The sequence below is a fragment of the Pantherophis guttatus genome, chromosome 8, assembly GCF_059756535.1.
Source record: "Pantherophis guttatus breed Tessera chromosome 8, ASM5975653v1, whole genome shotgun sequence".
Lineage (NCBI taxonomy): Eukaryota > Metazoa > Chordata > Lepidosauria > Squamata > Colubridae > Pantherophis > Pantherophis guttatus.
The window spans coordinates 43,694,589-43,709,401 of NC_142070.1; the positions used below are offsets into that span (position 1 = coordinate 43,694,589).

General features: G+C 36.6%; 1 protein-coding gene across 6 annotated transcripts in view; it reads left to right on the plus strand.

Annotated features, from left to right (window-relative positions):
* FAT1 (FAT atypical cadherin 1) overlaps positions 1 to 14,813 on the plus strand; it is a 138,621-nt gene that overhangs the window by 119,223 nt on the left and 4,585 nt on the right. For 4 of the 6 annotated variants that reach the window (XM_034401509.3, XM_034401512.3, XM_034401510.3 and 1 more), the window contains exons 21-26: positions 7 to 170; positions 2,710 to 3,172; positions 3,784 to 3,937; positions 4,779 to 4,889; positions 7,423 to 8,051; positions 9,235 to 9,372. In XM_034401509.3, the coding sequence (XP_034257400.2) occupies positions 7 to 170; positions 2,710 to 3,172; positions 3,784 to 3,937; positions 4,779 to 4,889; positions 7,423 to 8,051; positions 9,235 to 9,372 (1,659 nt within the window). Of the gene's footprint in view, positions 1 to 6; positions 171 to 2,709; positions 3,173 to 3,783; positions 3,938 to 4,778; positions 4,890 to 7,422; positions 8,052 to 9,234; positions 9,373 to 9,794; positions 9,850 to 11,933; positions 11,994 to 14,813 lie in introns of all 6 variants that reach the window. The other 2 variants (XR_015729110.1, XM_087874681.1) reach the window with 2 other exon arrangements.

The window sequence follows — 14,813 nt, forward strand, 5'->3', positions numbered from 1 at the left end:
TTTAAGTATCAGCTGGACAAGCAGTGACTTTTACTGGAAACAGTTATGTGAAGTATCGCCTCATAGAAAATGAAAACAAAGAGGAAATGAAACTCAGTATGAGGCTCAGAACGTATTCTACTCATGCGGTTGTCATGTATGCACGAGGAACCGACTATAGTATTTTAGAGGTATGTAGCTCCAAATTCTGAAACCTTTTAATTAACAAAAACCTTCCGAATTTCATTCTGAATCTACTTTAGATCTAAATTGCTGCAGACTTAGAATAATTTACTGGATTCCTATAATTTAATCATCAGGTGAATATCCTACGTTAGGAACTGAAATGGTTTATATGGTTAGCTAAATATTTAATGCTTTTTAGAATATGTATTTTAATCTTCCAGGTTAATAACCTTTTTGAACAAAAGTACTCACAGTATTCTATAATACAGGTAAGAAGCATAGTGGAAAAATAAATACAATACATAAAGAGAAGGGGAAAACTGAAAGATTCAGAATTATTTTCAATTTACCAGCAATTACTAGGAATTTTAAATGGCATTAATAATTCCACTTAGATCTTTAAGCGTATATCTGTAAATATTCAGACTTCATTCTACTTAATTGTTCTCATTTTAATGTAGGAAGAAATAAAGCACTATAATTAACTTGTGAAGTTTATAAATCATTAAAAAAAATCATATTGCATGAAAAATGAGGCATGAATTACAATATTTTTTAGTTAACAGTAGTAATTGGGACTGTAATTTCCATCACTAAGTGATGCTGTCATAACCATGACATGATTACACACAGTCACTCAGGCACTCGTCACTTCCCGCCTGGACTACTGCAACGCTCTCTACATGGGGCTCCCCCTGGGGTGCACCCGGAGGCTCCAGCTGGTCCAGAACGCAGCCGTGCAGGGGATTATGGGGGCGACGAGGCGCTCCCATGTGACACCTCTCCTGCGCGAGCTGCACTGACTCCCGGTGGTCTTCCGGGTGCGCTTCAAGGTGTTGGTGACCACCTTTAAAGCGCTCCATGGCTTAGGGCTGGGGTACTTACGAGACTGCCTTCTGCCACCAATAGCCTCCCACCGGCCAGTACACTCGCACAGAATGGGCCTCCTCAGGGTGCCGTCCGCCAGACAATGTCGGCTGGCGACCCCCAGGGGGAGAGCCTTCTCTGTGGCGGCGCCCACCCTCTGGAACAACCTCCCCCCAGAGATACGTACAATAACAGACCTCTGGATTTTTCGTCGGGCCCTGAAAACCTATTTATTTCAACTAGCTGGGCTGGCTTGAGTTAAATTTTAAATTGATTTTAAATTGGGTTGTTTTAATTTACGGCCAAAATATTTAATTATTTTAAACTGTTTTTAAATTTTGTATGTTCTGTTTTTTTACTTTGGCTGTTCACCACCCTGAGTCCTATTTGGAGAAGGGCGGTATAGAAATGGAAACAAACAAATAAATAAATAAATAAATGATGATATCAGTTAGCAACAGCAATCTTGGTAGTCCCCATTGCTGTCATTAAGTGAGGTTTACGAGTCATTAACCTGCTTGCAACTTTCTGCCAGTTTCCAACAACCAAAATCAGTAGGGAAGCTGGCAGGAAGTTGCAACTCCCAAAGGGCTTTCAAACAGGCTAGCAGGCATGTAAGGGGCTGCTATTGGGAGGCGGGGCATGGTTTGATATGGTGCAAGTACAACAAGGCTTGAGATGGCTGCTCTCAGATGGGCAAGGGTCCAGCACAATTTAGCACACAGTAAGGCTTAGGGTGACTGCTGTGAGGCAAGTGAATCAGCTGCCCCCAGAGATAAGGAGAATCCAAGACCTCAGTGCCTTCCGCCGTGCCCTTAAAACCCACTTTTTCCAGCAAGCCGGGCTGGCTTAGGAAGAAATTTTTTAAAATTTTTAAATGTTTAATTGGTTTGTGGTTTTTTAAATTTTGGGCCAAATTTATATAGATTTTAATTGTTTTTAATATTTATATTTCATGTTTTTAATTCTGGCTGTGCACCGCCCTGAGTCCTCAGGGAGAAGGGCGGTATATAAATTGAAAATAAAAAAAATAAAAAAAAATAAAAAAGTGAAGGGCCATAAAGGTCTGGTATGGCACAAGAACAGTGAGGCTTGGGGTTATTTCTGTTAGAGACAGGAGGGTGTACAAATATTCAATGCAGCACAACAAGGCTTGGGGTACTGCTTTGGATTGTGAAATGGTACGTGAGGGTCAGCATGGCACAAGCAGAGAGAACCTTGGGATGGTTGCTACTGGGCGTGAGAGATTTACCCAAGCAACTTGTGACTTTCCTGGCTTCCTCGACTTTGCAAATGGCAAATATGTGACTGTGCAACTATTTTAAGTGAAAGCCGGTTGCAATCATGTTGCTGGACAACTGAAACTTTGAGTCGTAAGTACCACTCCTTCAGCACTGTTGAACTTTGAATAGTCAATGAATGAATGGTCATCAACCAAGAATGGGTGAATCTCAGTGGTGTTAGATGAAGCTATGATTATATAATCTGACCACAGTTTGATGCCCTCTGAGAGGATGGGATATCAAGTTTTAGAACTGAATTCAGGAATCTAGGAGTTGCAGTTCTTAAAGATTTCAAGCATTATATCAGAGCATGCTATTCACATTTGACATTCTTGTAAGCAGGAGCCAATGAGATGTCTTCAAAGTTAATTGTTACCTTTCTTCTTTCTTTTAGATCCACCATGGAAAACTTCAATACAAATTTGACTGTGGAAGCGGTCCTGGAATTGTGTCTGTGCAGAGTATTCAAATCAGCGATGGACAATGGCATTCAGTGTCTCTTGAAGTGGATGGAAACTATGCTAAACTGATTCTAGATAGGGTTCACACTGCCTCTGGTATTGCCCCTGGTACTCTCAGGACACTGAATTTAGATAACCATGTATTTTTCGGTGGTCACATTCGGCAGCAGGGTATGAGACATGGAAGGAGTCCACAGGTTAGCAATGGCTTCAGAGGCTGTATGGATTCCATTGTACTCAATGGTCAAGAATTGCCCCTAAATAACAAACCTCGGATTTATGCTCAAATGGAAGAATCTGTGGATGTATCTCCTGGATGTTTACTGACAGTCATGGAGGATTGTTCAAGCAGTCCATGCCAGAATGGAGGCATTTGTAATCCACTCTCCACTGGAGGTAAGGTTTGTTTGTTTATTATTGGTATTTAGCATGGCTTTATTTTGTATGATCATAAATATAAATGCTGTACAAGACCAGTTTATCTCACTGCAACTTTGTATTAGCTTTCCAAGTAATAATCTAAAACCAGACTTTCCCTAGAACAAGTGAAGACATTTAAAAGAAAAAAAAACTTACATATCCCAGGTGCCGATTCAGTTCAATTAACCTAAATGTTAAATGCCCTGTGGAGCAACACTGCTAGGTCTAGTTTTCAAAATGCTAGTAAAGTAAAGCTATTTGGACTCCATTTATTATATTTCAACATTTAAAGTTTTCATACACTGTCAACCTTTTAAAAGGAATGAGATGTATTATATTCTTTTGATTGTAATATTCATTTCTGAAATAGCTATCATAATTACAGTTACTTATTCTACGGTACGATATTATTAAGCTTTATTAACTGGTTCTTTCTAGGAATGGTGCTTCTCTGTAATGCTTTTGTTCTAATTTATCTAGATTTGGTTTTCAGAAAGGCTCCATTGATTGTTTTTTCTGTGCAGAAAAAAAAAACATTTAGTTTTGTGAGCGCAGTGACATGCTTTCATTCTTGGCTTTCGTTGCAGGTTATTATTGTAAGTGTGCAGCTGCATTTATGGGTACACACTGTGAAGTAAATATCAACCCATGTGCTTCCAATCCCTGCCTTTATGGTGGCACTTGTATTTCCATCAATGATGAATTCATCTGCCAGTGCAGAGGGCTATATACAGGCCAGAGGTAGGAGGCCTTTTTCTAACTGTTGAAATAAATTTCATCCTAGTATGTTTATCTTCACAGTATCGTCTCTATAATATTCTCTGCTGGCATGTGTACTTTGAGAAAACAGTCTGTGTGAGCATTGCATCCATTTACTTTACTTTACTTTACTTTACTTTACTTTACTTTACTTTACTTTACTTTACTTTACTTTACTTTACTTTACTTTACTTTACTTTACTTTACTTTACTTTACTTTACTTTACTTTAGAAGCAGAATAAAGTTTTCGTGTATGTTTGAAGAAGTGAGGTACATATGAGGACAAGCTTGTGTATATAAACATATGTCTTGTTCAGTCATTCTTGTGGAGAGTCAAAACTTTCTGTGGATTTTGTGGAATGCACATTTATTGAAAAATCAAGATTCACCCTACAAGAATTGTACAAAAAATGCAGTTGAAATCCATGATATTCAGATCTGTTTATGGTCTGGGCAAATACATAGGCAGGATAAATGTTAATAATCCTGGAATCCTATTGTGACCTATGCTATTTACTACACAAAATAACTTTCCACAGAGCCCTGGCTGAATATTATTTATTATTTATTTATTTATTGTCAACAAGCACAAGGAAACAAGTAACAGTATAGACATAGACATGGACACATGAAAAAAAAATAGCACAAATAAAAGGATATAAATAGGCAAAACATAGCCATAAACACATAGAATGATTACATATAAATGGGGACAGTAGGACTGGGACGGTAGGCACGCTGGTGCGCTTATGCTGACATTCATATCTCATCAAGTTTGAATGATCGATTTAGGAGGTAATTGACTATTATTTTTTCCCTTAGGTGTCAGATTGGTCCATATTGCAAAGACAACCCCTGTAAAAACAGTGGCAAATGTATTGATAGCTTAGATGGACCTGTTTGTGAATGTGAAGCCGGTTTTCATGGTGAGAGGTGGGTATCTTTTGTACAGTTAACAGTTTTCATTGCTCCAGTTTCCATAGCATTTGGAATAAAAATTCTTACAAGAGGGGTTAGTGGCCCATAATATTACATACCCATTTTTAAAGCTTAGTTCTATCATAAGAGGCTGAAACATAAATTTAACTATGAAGATGGTCCTGGAATGGTCTCTAAATACAGAACATTCTGATCAAAGATAACTTGTATTACTATGTTCATTTGACACATGATAACATGAGGACCTGACTAAATTTTAGTTTTATCAGTGAATAGGTATCCCCACTGGCTTTTTCTGTGCAGCCAGCAAACCATGGATAGCACAAGTATAATATTGTTGCTATGGTGTTGAGGCAGGTCTCTAGTTGATTTTGTTTAAAGACTTAACCTATAAAGTACAAATAGAACTGTTTACAGCACAAGCCAGCAAATTGCTTGAATTGCATAAAGCAAAAGTTGTTGGGATAATAAATTAGAATTTTTTTAAAGAAAATGAAGCTTGCTATATCATATGAATTGACTATGTGTTGTAAAATAGCCTAATACTATACTAATGTAAGATGGTTTTAAGCATGGTTTTAAAATTGGAAGAAGAAACACCAATAAAATATACTATGTTGATGACATAGATATAACAGCAAAGGATCTGCAACTTCTAGTAATGAAAGCCAAAGTACATATTGAAACAAATAAATATAAAGAAGATGAAACTAATGACAACAGATACAACATCAGCCTTAGGATTAATAATTAAGATATCAAAGTGATAGATAGCTTCTGCCTTTTGGGGTCAAGCAAGATGGATGGCTCAGTTATAGTGGTAATGGGCAAAATTACACGCAGTCAAGAAATATATCAGACTAGAACCTGATAGAGCATTCATGAAAAGATATTCAGGTGCCATGAGTATGTACAACCCTACAAAGATCAGAATAGTGCAAGCTATCAGATTCCTGTGACACTCTATGGAAGTGAAAGTTGGAAATTGAAGAAACAGGATAGGAAGGATATTGAAGCTTTTGAGCTTTAGTGTTGGAGAACACTTCCAAGAATACAATGGACAGCCAAGAAAATAAACATATCATTGAATAAATCAATAGAGTTTTTACTAGAGGTACAAATAATCAGGATTAAATTATCCTACTTCAGACAAATTATGTGAAGAGCTAGCTCTCTGGAGAAAACTTCAATGCTAGAAAAGATAGAAGGAAAGACAGAGAGTATGACAGAAGTATAATTAGTTTCTGAAGTTGCAATGCGGCATCCCCATGGTCCTGTTATAAAAAATCAGACGTTTGGCAGTCTGCCTGCAATTATGACTATCAGGGTGCTTCAGCTCCTTCCTCCTGCCTATTTTCCACTCTCTCAATATGTCCACCTTTTTGGCTGCTTTGTACTTTATGTCAAATTCTTGCTGCCCCGATTTAACTTTCGCCGTTGTCTTTTTCCTGCTGATGGCCTGGGATCCAGGCGTTGGGCAAGGGGGCATCCCTGGGATATGTGTGGTGAGTGCAGCAGCATAGCAAAACCTCATCTGCAAAAGGGAACTTGTCACAAGTATTGGCATTCAAGAAAAAATATTTACTTTCTGCTTATCACTGGATTATAGCAAATGTGCACCCTAAGACACCTGTTTGCAAAAATAGTAAGTGTTGAGAAACATAGGAAAGCAATGTGCCCCACCAAATTTTAGCATTAGTTTTAGAGTTTTAGAGTAATAATAGCTGTAAAAAAAGGTTTTGTAACTGTCGGCCTAGAAAAGTGTTGAGTAGGTTAGGGAATTCTTCATCTTCACCATCATGGCAACAAAGTGCTTAATTGTGCTCAGCTGTTTGACCATCGAATAGGGGTGTCTAATCATGGCACCTTTAAGACTTGTGGACTTCAACTTCCAGAATGAATGGCTGGTGAATTCTGGGAGTTGAAGTCCACAAGTCTTAATTTGTCAAAGTTGGACCTCCTTAGTATATAATTTTATGAGCAATGATTTTATCTGTAGAACAGTCACTTCGAAAAATCCCATTCTGCTGTAATCAGAACCAATTATTAACTAAAGGCAGTCTTTCCTCTTATCCATAGCGCTATCTTCCTTTCCACCTAACCATGCATTAACTTTTTTTCTTTTGCCAATGCAATGCTGTAGTCCTGAAATTATTTTTCGCAGCAGCTATTTGTGACATATTCTCATATTCCAAGCAACAGTCCCCAGATAGCAGAAACCAAAGTAGAAGAACCTTATCTCCCACTAACTTGTTGGGATGACCACCAACCAATTGGGAAAGTGGATCAGAATGGAAGAGTAACTTAAGCAAAATGGTTGGATGGCAATAGGATAACCAGGTTTTAGTTTGCTGTGATTGATTGGCTTAGAAAAGTGAACTTATTTTTTGTTCCCTGCAGGAGTTCAGATTACTTTACAGCCCACTACAATTTGTATTATAAGAATCTTGGTATCTCTAAACTTGTGATAACCTGGATATATGCTGTTAGTATTCACAGACCCTCAACATCTTTTAATGTTTTGCAGGTGTCTAACTGATGTCGATGAATGCATCGAAAACCCATGTCAGAATGGCGCTCTGTGTGAGAATACATATGGTGCTTATAACTGTAACTGTAGTCATGGATTTGGAGGAAAACATTGTGTTGAGGTCCTTAACAAATTTGTGTCAACTTCGTGGAACATTGGCTTAGCCGAAGTAATTGGAATAATCATTTTCATAGCAATAATCTTAATATTAGTGGGGGTTTTCGTTGTCTGTCGCCGAATGATCAGAAAAAAGAGGAAAAGCCAGCCACAATCAGAAGACAAACACCTAGGAACCACAACAGCTTTCTTGCAAAGACCATACTTTGATTCCAAACTGAATAAGAACATTTATTCTGACATTCCGCCTCAGGTGCCTGTACGCCCCATTTCATATACTCCGAGCATTCCAAGTGACTCTAGAAACAACTTGGACAGAAATTCTTTTGAAGGTTCCACTATTCCAGAACATCCAGAGTTTACTACTTTTAACCCTGACTCTGTACATGGTCATAGAAAAACAGTGGCTGTTTGCAGTGTAGCTCCTAATTTGCCACCGCCTCCTCCATCCAATTCTCCATCAGACAGTGACTCAATACAGAAACCCAGCTGGGACTTTGATTATGACAGTAAGTGCTGCTTTTCTTTCTATTAAAAATGGTTTGCTGATAGGATGTTGAGACGTGTCTTGCAATAACATTATCAATCATAAACTAGGAATAAAATGACGGGGGGCAATTTAGAGTGTAAGCTAAACATCAAGTAACAAGTCACTTTTTACCACTTATGTTATGTAGTAAATTATTCCCTCTGATAGTTAATTAGGATGGTTGAATGCAAGCAAAATGTGATCATACAAAAATAGAAAACTCTTTTCTGTACAGTCAGAAAGACTTGGAAACTCAAGCAGTAGATATGTATGCACTTCTGGAAAAAAAGTAATGTAGCATTTCCTCCTTTCTCCTCTTCCATGTAGACTTATGAGATTCTAGAGTTTGAGACCATAGAATTAAGAAAATTTTTAATTAGAGAGGAAACTTCTTGATTAAATAGAACACTAAGGACAGAAAATCCTGTTTTTACTTTTGTGGGGTTTTTTTTGTAGAGCTTTTTAGCTTTTGTAGAGCAGAAAGGAACATTCTACTTTCCTAGTTTCATATATGTTAAAATAAGAATTACTTTAGTATTGAAAACACCAAGAACTTACAAAAAGTTGGAGTGAGGAGAAATTAAAAATATTGACTGCTCAAGCCTCTTAATCATTTTATAATATGCATCTTGTAGGAGGGGACATAGGATTTAGGGGATGTATACCGTGAAATTGAAGGTCTCCTTTTCCCCAGTGTTACAGGATGTTTCAGATGGAAGAGAAAGAAAAAGAGAATCCTTTCTCTTTGTCTGGCACTTCTGCATAACCATAGTTTTGGCAGTAGTCATTATCCCTAAGTGCACAATCTGGGAAGAGGGCATAAGCAGTGGCCAGCAATGCTGATCTATATGTTGTATCTATGGACAATTACCCAATCACTGGCATCTCCTTGGAGGAGCTTGGCATCTTCTCCAAGCACAACTTGGAGAAGTAAGGATCCATTTACCCCTCTCTGTTGTGTTCTTTGTGGAAACATATTGTTTATAGCAGCTAATATCTGCTTTCAATCCCTTTCATTAAGCCTAGGTGAGATCTTCAGAAAGGCACACCTAATAAAAATTGTACATATCTTTCATGTTCTTTTTATAGTTTTTGGCTATTTTATGAGGTAGATGGTTTCATTCTGATGATTCTTATTTTGTGGGGGGGGGTTTCTTCCTTAGCTAAAGTTGTGGATCTTGACTCCTGCCTGCCAAAGAAGCCTCTGGAAGAAAAGGGGTCTCAGCCTTACAGTGCTCGGGAAAGTATGTCTGAGGTCCAGTCCCTCAGTTCATTCCAGTCAGAATCATGTGATGACAACGGTAGGTACACAATGGATCCTTATTGTTCATTGCTACATTTTAGTCTTCTTCAGCTTGGGGTTCTCCAGACATATAGAATTACAACTTTCCTTGTGGGATTTGTGCAGCACCATCAATCTCCTTAACTTTCATCACCAGATACCTGTTTTACACTATCATAACCAATATCATAATATTCTATAGGAATGTACATGTTTCACATAATATAAATTAGCTCAGTAAAGTTGTTAAATCGGTTAATATATCTTTGTTTGATAGGTAATTGATGATAGATACGACTAAATAATTCCTTTGTAAAATAATCCTTTGGAAGTATAAACATTAGCTGTTTGATGCTAATGTGAGGCTTTAAACGTCTAAAATTGGATTACAGCTTTATTTGTTTCCTTTTTTTCCCCTTGCTGCTGCTGCTGCTGCCTCAGCTCCCATATGGATCAGAGCAGTACTGAGCGAAAGCAGAGTATAAGGGATTTGCTTGTAAGTCTGATTACATAAGTAATGAAGGAAGTTGTCTGGTGGGGCTTTGTTATAAATGTCTTGCAATCTGCTTTATGCCACGATAGGGACTAAATATCCCTTTAGTCTTTATCATGGCATAATATGCACTTTGTGCATTAAAAATATTCCACTTAACAAAATCAGACTATAATCTTAACAGGAAAACATTCTGAAAGTTGCCTGATCCATCCAATATATCCAGAAAATCTGTTTTTATTTTTCAAATTTGACTTAACCTTAAGTATTTTCTCCTTTAAATTACCACTAAGCCTGCTGTTTTAAAAACATTTTTGTAAATTTTAATTAGTATATCAAAACATATTTTTCTGATAAAAATGTTACATCTTAAAACTTCCTTTTATTACTTTAAAAAAGTAAATTTTATTGATTTCTGGCTTTTTTAATCGGATGTGTGTGTATGTGTGTCTTAGTAGATAATGCTTTTTGTAAATTTGCAGAAGTTTCAAAATGTGCTCCTGTTTTTTCTCACTATAGAAATTGTTCTTTCTTTCTGTAAATCTGAATGCTGTTTCCAAATAAGTTAATATAATACAGCATGATAAGAAAAAAATAGCAATGACAAATATCATAATTGCAGACTGCAGCTGAAAGTATTTTGGAGCTCCAAGCATGATGCAGCCTGCTCAGATAATAATTAAGAAGAAACAGAGAAATAGAGCTAGCAATTTGGCTGCATATATCAAAGCGTCTTCCACCCTCCATAGTTTAACTTTCACACTGCTTTTCTTATGTCCTACTACTTCTAGTAACAGACTTCCTTTTTCAATATTGTCAACTTCATCTCATTTTGTATTCCACTTTACACTCAATTAAGGCTGCTTGGAGCAGCTAACAAAATAAAATGCAAACGCAAACTTAAAAGCACAATTCAAAAATGTAATTAAACCTCTCTGAAATACTGTTCCACTTTATGCTTCCTTGTTCCACCTCTATTTCCACTAACATTAATCCTAATTGTCTTCTGGCCATTGCTTCTGCTTATTCTGAACTAGTTTCTATAAAATTCCTGCCTTAACCTATTAAAAGCTACCTCAATTTTATTCTATGGGGAGAAAAACCCACAGACTCTGTCCCTGTGTTTTTCAAAAGATTTTGTAAAATATTCTTCCCCTCTCCTTTCTTTTCTATCCCTACCACTACCTTTTTACCTGTCAGTTTTCCAGGTGTCAATCTAACCTTCTCGTAATACTTGCTAGGACACCTGTTCCTCTACATCTTGCCTGCACAAAAGATGGATTATGTACTGGATTGTATTTATTTCCTTAATAAATGAGTGCTTGCAGATACGCAGGTGGCAAGCCACAGGGGATACACATAGTCCTAAAACAGAATCTATTTGGGGTTAATTGCTCTGACTGTCATTCCTCACACTTTTTAAAACTCAACTTTTTTGTATCAGTAAATCTGAAGGTGTTTCCTGCAACTTGATAGTGACCTAATTCAGACCTAATTCAAAACAAATAGAGCCCAGGTGCAGTGTAGGAATTTCTTGATGATGCATATCCTGGTAAATTGATGCTTTTCTCCAAAAAGATTAGTGCAATAGTGAAAGGCTTGAACCCACTTCTGTTTTCTGAAAAGTAACTATTCATGTGTGCGATTTATAATTGCTGTATTGCATTTGTGTTTGACAATCTATATACATGTTTGAAAAGAAGAGTGAATGAGTATAAATGATAGTGCATGTTTCTCTTCGCAATCCATTTTTAGTTTTGGTAACCTTTGTAAGCCATTCATGTGGATAGGATTGATCGTTGATATTTGCAGGTTGAAAATGTTTTCATTCTACTAGAAACTGTAATTCAATATTTCTATATAATCAAAATGAAGCAATGCTAGTGCTAATCTGTTTGTGTGGCGGGGGGATATATGTTTTGTGTGGGTGTACATAGAGAATTGTTTCAAGCTTTACATTGCATGTAATTTTTATAAAACATATAAGTCTTACATTAGTTCATGTTGACATAATGTTATGTGCTATTTGAAATGGTTGCTAATCATAGGTTTCTTTTTTAACTTACTCCTTCCATACTTTTTACAAGCTTCCCTAGTGACTGTAATACACCTTGTCAATGCTGTTGTTGACTCGGTGGGAAAAGAAGGTATATAGTTTTCATTTTTATTTATTGCATGCCCTGTATTTTAACACGGAAACATTGGAAGATAATGTACAAATTTGCTTTATTATTAGTAATGTGTCGATTTGACAATGTGTGCTGTATATATTGGTATATATATTTTTAAAAGATATCTTTATTGATTTATGTAGGATGAGATGTCTAATGTACCCCTGTATTATTCTGACTTGATATCCCAAAAGTTCACATCCACACAGAAGCTCTGTAATACTCAAATGGCACTAAATTCAAGAATATGAATGGTAACATTCCACAATCCTCAAGATGCATAAAATGAGCAATAGCTATTTGTGAAGTTCATGCAAATCAGGGATGTTTTGAAGTCAGATACTTATCTAAATGCAATAGTTATTGACTAGATGGCTTTGAGCAGCTCCTTGTATCTCTGCCTCAGTTTACCCCATATGAATTTACATAAATGTGTGAAAGTAAATGCATTCTTAAAGTAACCTTAATCATTTCAGCCATGTTTTCTTAAAATTGCTTCATCTATGAAAACTAGAGAGGATCCTGTCTGAGATTCTTCACAGTTCTGTCCTAGACTCAGTTTTCTTTTATCTGAGCAATGTCTCGATGGTGTGTTTCTTTATTACTTGAGCTTATTCCCATGCATATTGAGTTTATGGCCATCACATCTAGTTCTTAGATGGCACTGAAACCCAGAGAGTGCTGGCAGCCATTGTGGGAGAGTTTCTAAGCAAACTGAAACAATCTGATCTTGTGAATTTTAGCAAAATCCTAAAATGCTCCTGTCATTAATTCTAACTTTATTCCTCTGATGCAGCTCCCATATGCAAATTTCCATACTGAAAATTTTTCAGTATTGGGAGGTTGAAATAGTGTTAGTGATGGTTGTGATTGTAGAGAAAATTGAAAGCTTCACCCTCCTGAGAAAAGGGAGGGAAATGAGTGTGAATGGGATGAAGTTGGGGGCTTCATCAACCCAAAATCTATTCACCCATGATTTACATTCTAAAAGCCTTCTAAATACTATAGAACTGTAAAGAGTTCCCTTTTTCTGTCTTCATGTTTAGATAGCTAATGGGATTGTTTACAACAATGGAATTAAGGCATAAAGCATAACAGTTAAAAGTTTGTCTAATAATGCATCTTCATCCACCATAGTAAATCTCCAGATAAATTAGAACTTTGCAGGAATTTCTAGCTGAGATGTTCATAATGTCTAAATACATCTGGAGGGAATCAGATTGGAATACATTGGTGTCAATAGTAGAATGCAGATCAAGAGTTTATTGTACTGATAAAAAGTATAAATTATGAAACAGCAAGACACTGATTTATATTTCAGCTCAAGTATTCGGCAATGAAGGATTCCTCCGAATAAAGCAATCTCTTTGCCCACACCTCTATAATAATATTGGTGAGAATGTTATTAAATGGCTGCAATCAGTTTGAATAACAAATAGTAATATAGATATTCATTTCAGTTCATATAGAATTCAATTCAGTTCTTTGTCAGAATTTTTTCCATTTTGCATACATTCATTCTTTACTTACATGAAAGGCATAATCCAAATGGAATAATTCAAATTATTGGAGTTCAAATCTCACCAGGCTTAGGGTTGACTCAGCCTTCCATCCTTCCGAGGTAGGTAAAATGAGGACTCAGATTGTGGGGGCAATAAGCTGACTTTGTATAAAAAAGAACACCGCTTAGGGGAGGCCGAAAGCCCTGCTAATCAGCTATATACAAAAATATGAAGGCTATTGCTTAACGCATTGTAAGCCGCCCTGAGTCTCCGGAGAAGGGCAGCATATAAATCGAACCAATAAATAAATAAATAATGTTCAGATATTCACCATTCTGCATATAGATTTCATCCCATACTGAAAAAGTTATTTTAATTTATTTTTATGCATACAGATGTACCCTATTGGCTGGGAAGACAGAATAGTTTGCAGTGTAGGAGCTGTTTTAAATTAGTGTGTTAGAACAACTATTATTTCAGATCTTATTTTTCTTGGCATTCAGGTTAGTGTAAGGTGACTGTACAATAGGACTGAATTCTGCGAATCTATATTGGCTCTTTGAATGCAGCAAACTCCTGTAGTGTTCTCCAAATATATGTCACAATTCTCAGAATTATCAGAATTTTTCTACAAGATGACAGAACAAGAGATAAAGGAATCTATTCCAAACACAGCTGAAAGACATCATATTAGGGCAGAATGATAATTGACCACTAAAACAATTATTCCAGCAATAACAATATGAAACTAATTGTGTTAATTATATGTTCTGTATATAGAAATACATACATCTGCATATCTTCTATAACAACAATTACTACAAGTGGTATTTCTGAAATATTTCAGAAAGTGTTACTTATGTGGTTCCATTCATGTGTGTGATAACTAAGAGTAGGAAGAAGAGGACGAGTAATGGATGATCTTTGTTCCTGGAAGTTCCCGATGTAACCTAGGGGAGGCAACTAACATAAAATCACACATATTCTCTAAATGCTACAAAGCCACTGTCCACAAACATGCCCATCTTATAAATACTTCCATCTACAAGTAACATAGAATCAGAAGTCTGTGGAAAACCCATGTCTTACAATAATGTACACATAAACACTTTTTTTTAAAGAAAAAGCCTAAGGACTAAGTCAATACCCGGTGGCCCCTTAACATGGTTAGAATAGATCATGTAGCCACAATTAGCAGGGCCCTAGAAAAGTAAATAAAATGAAATGGATCCAGTCAGTTATACATACCACGTCTCCTCAAAAATAAGACCTCCCCAGATAATAAGCCTAATTG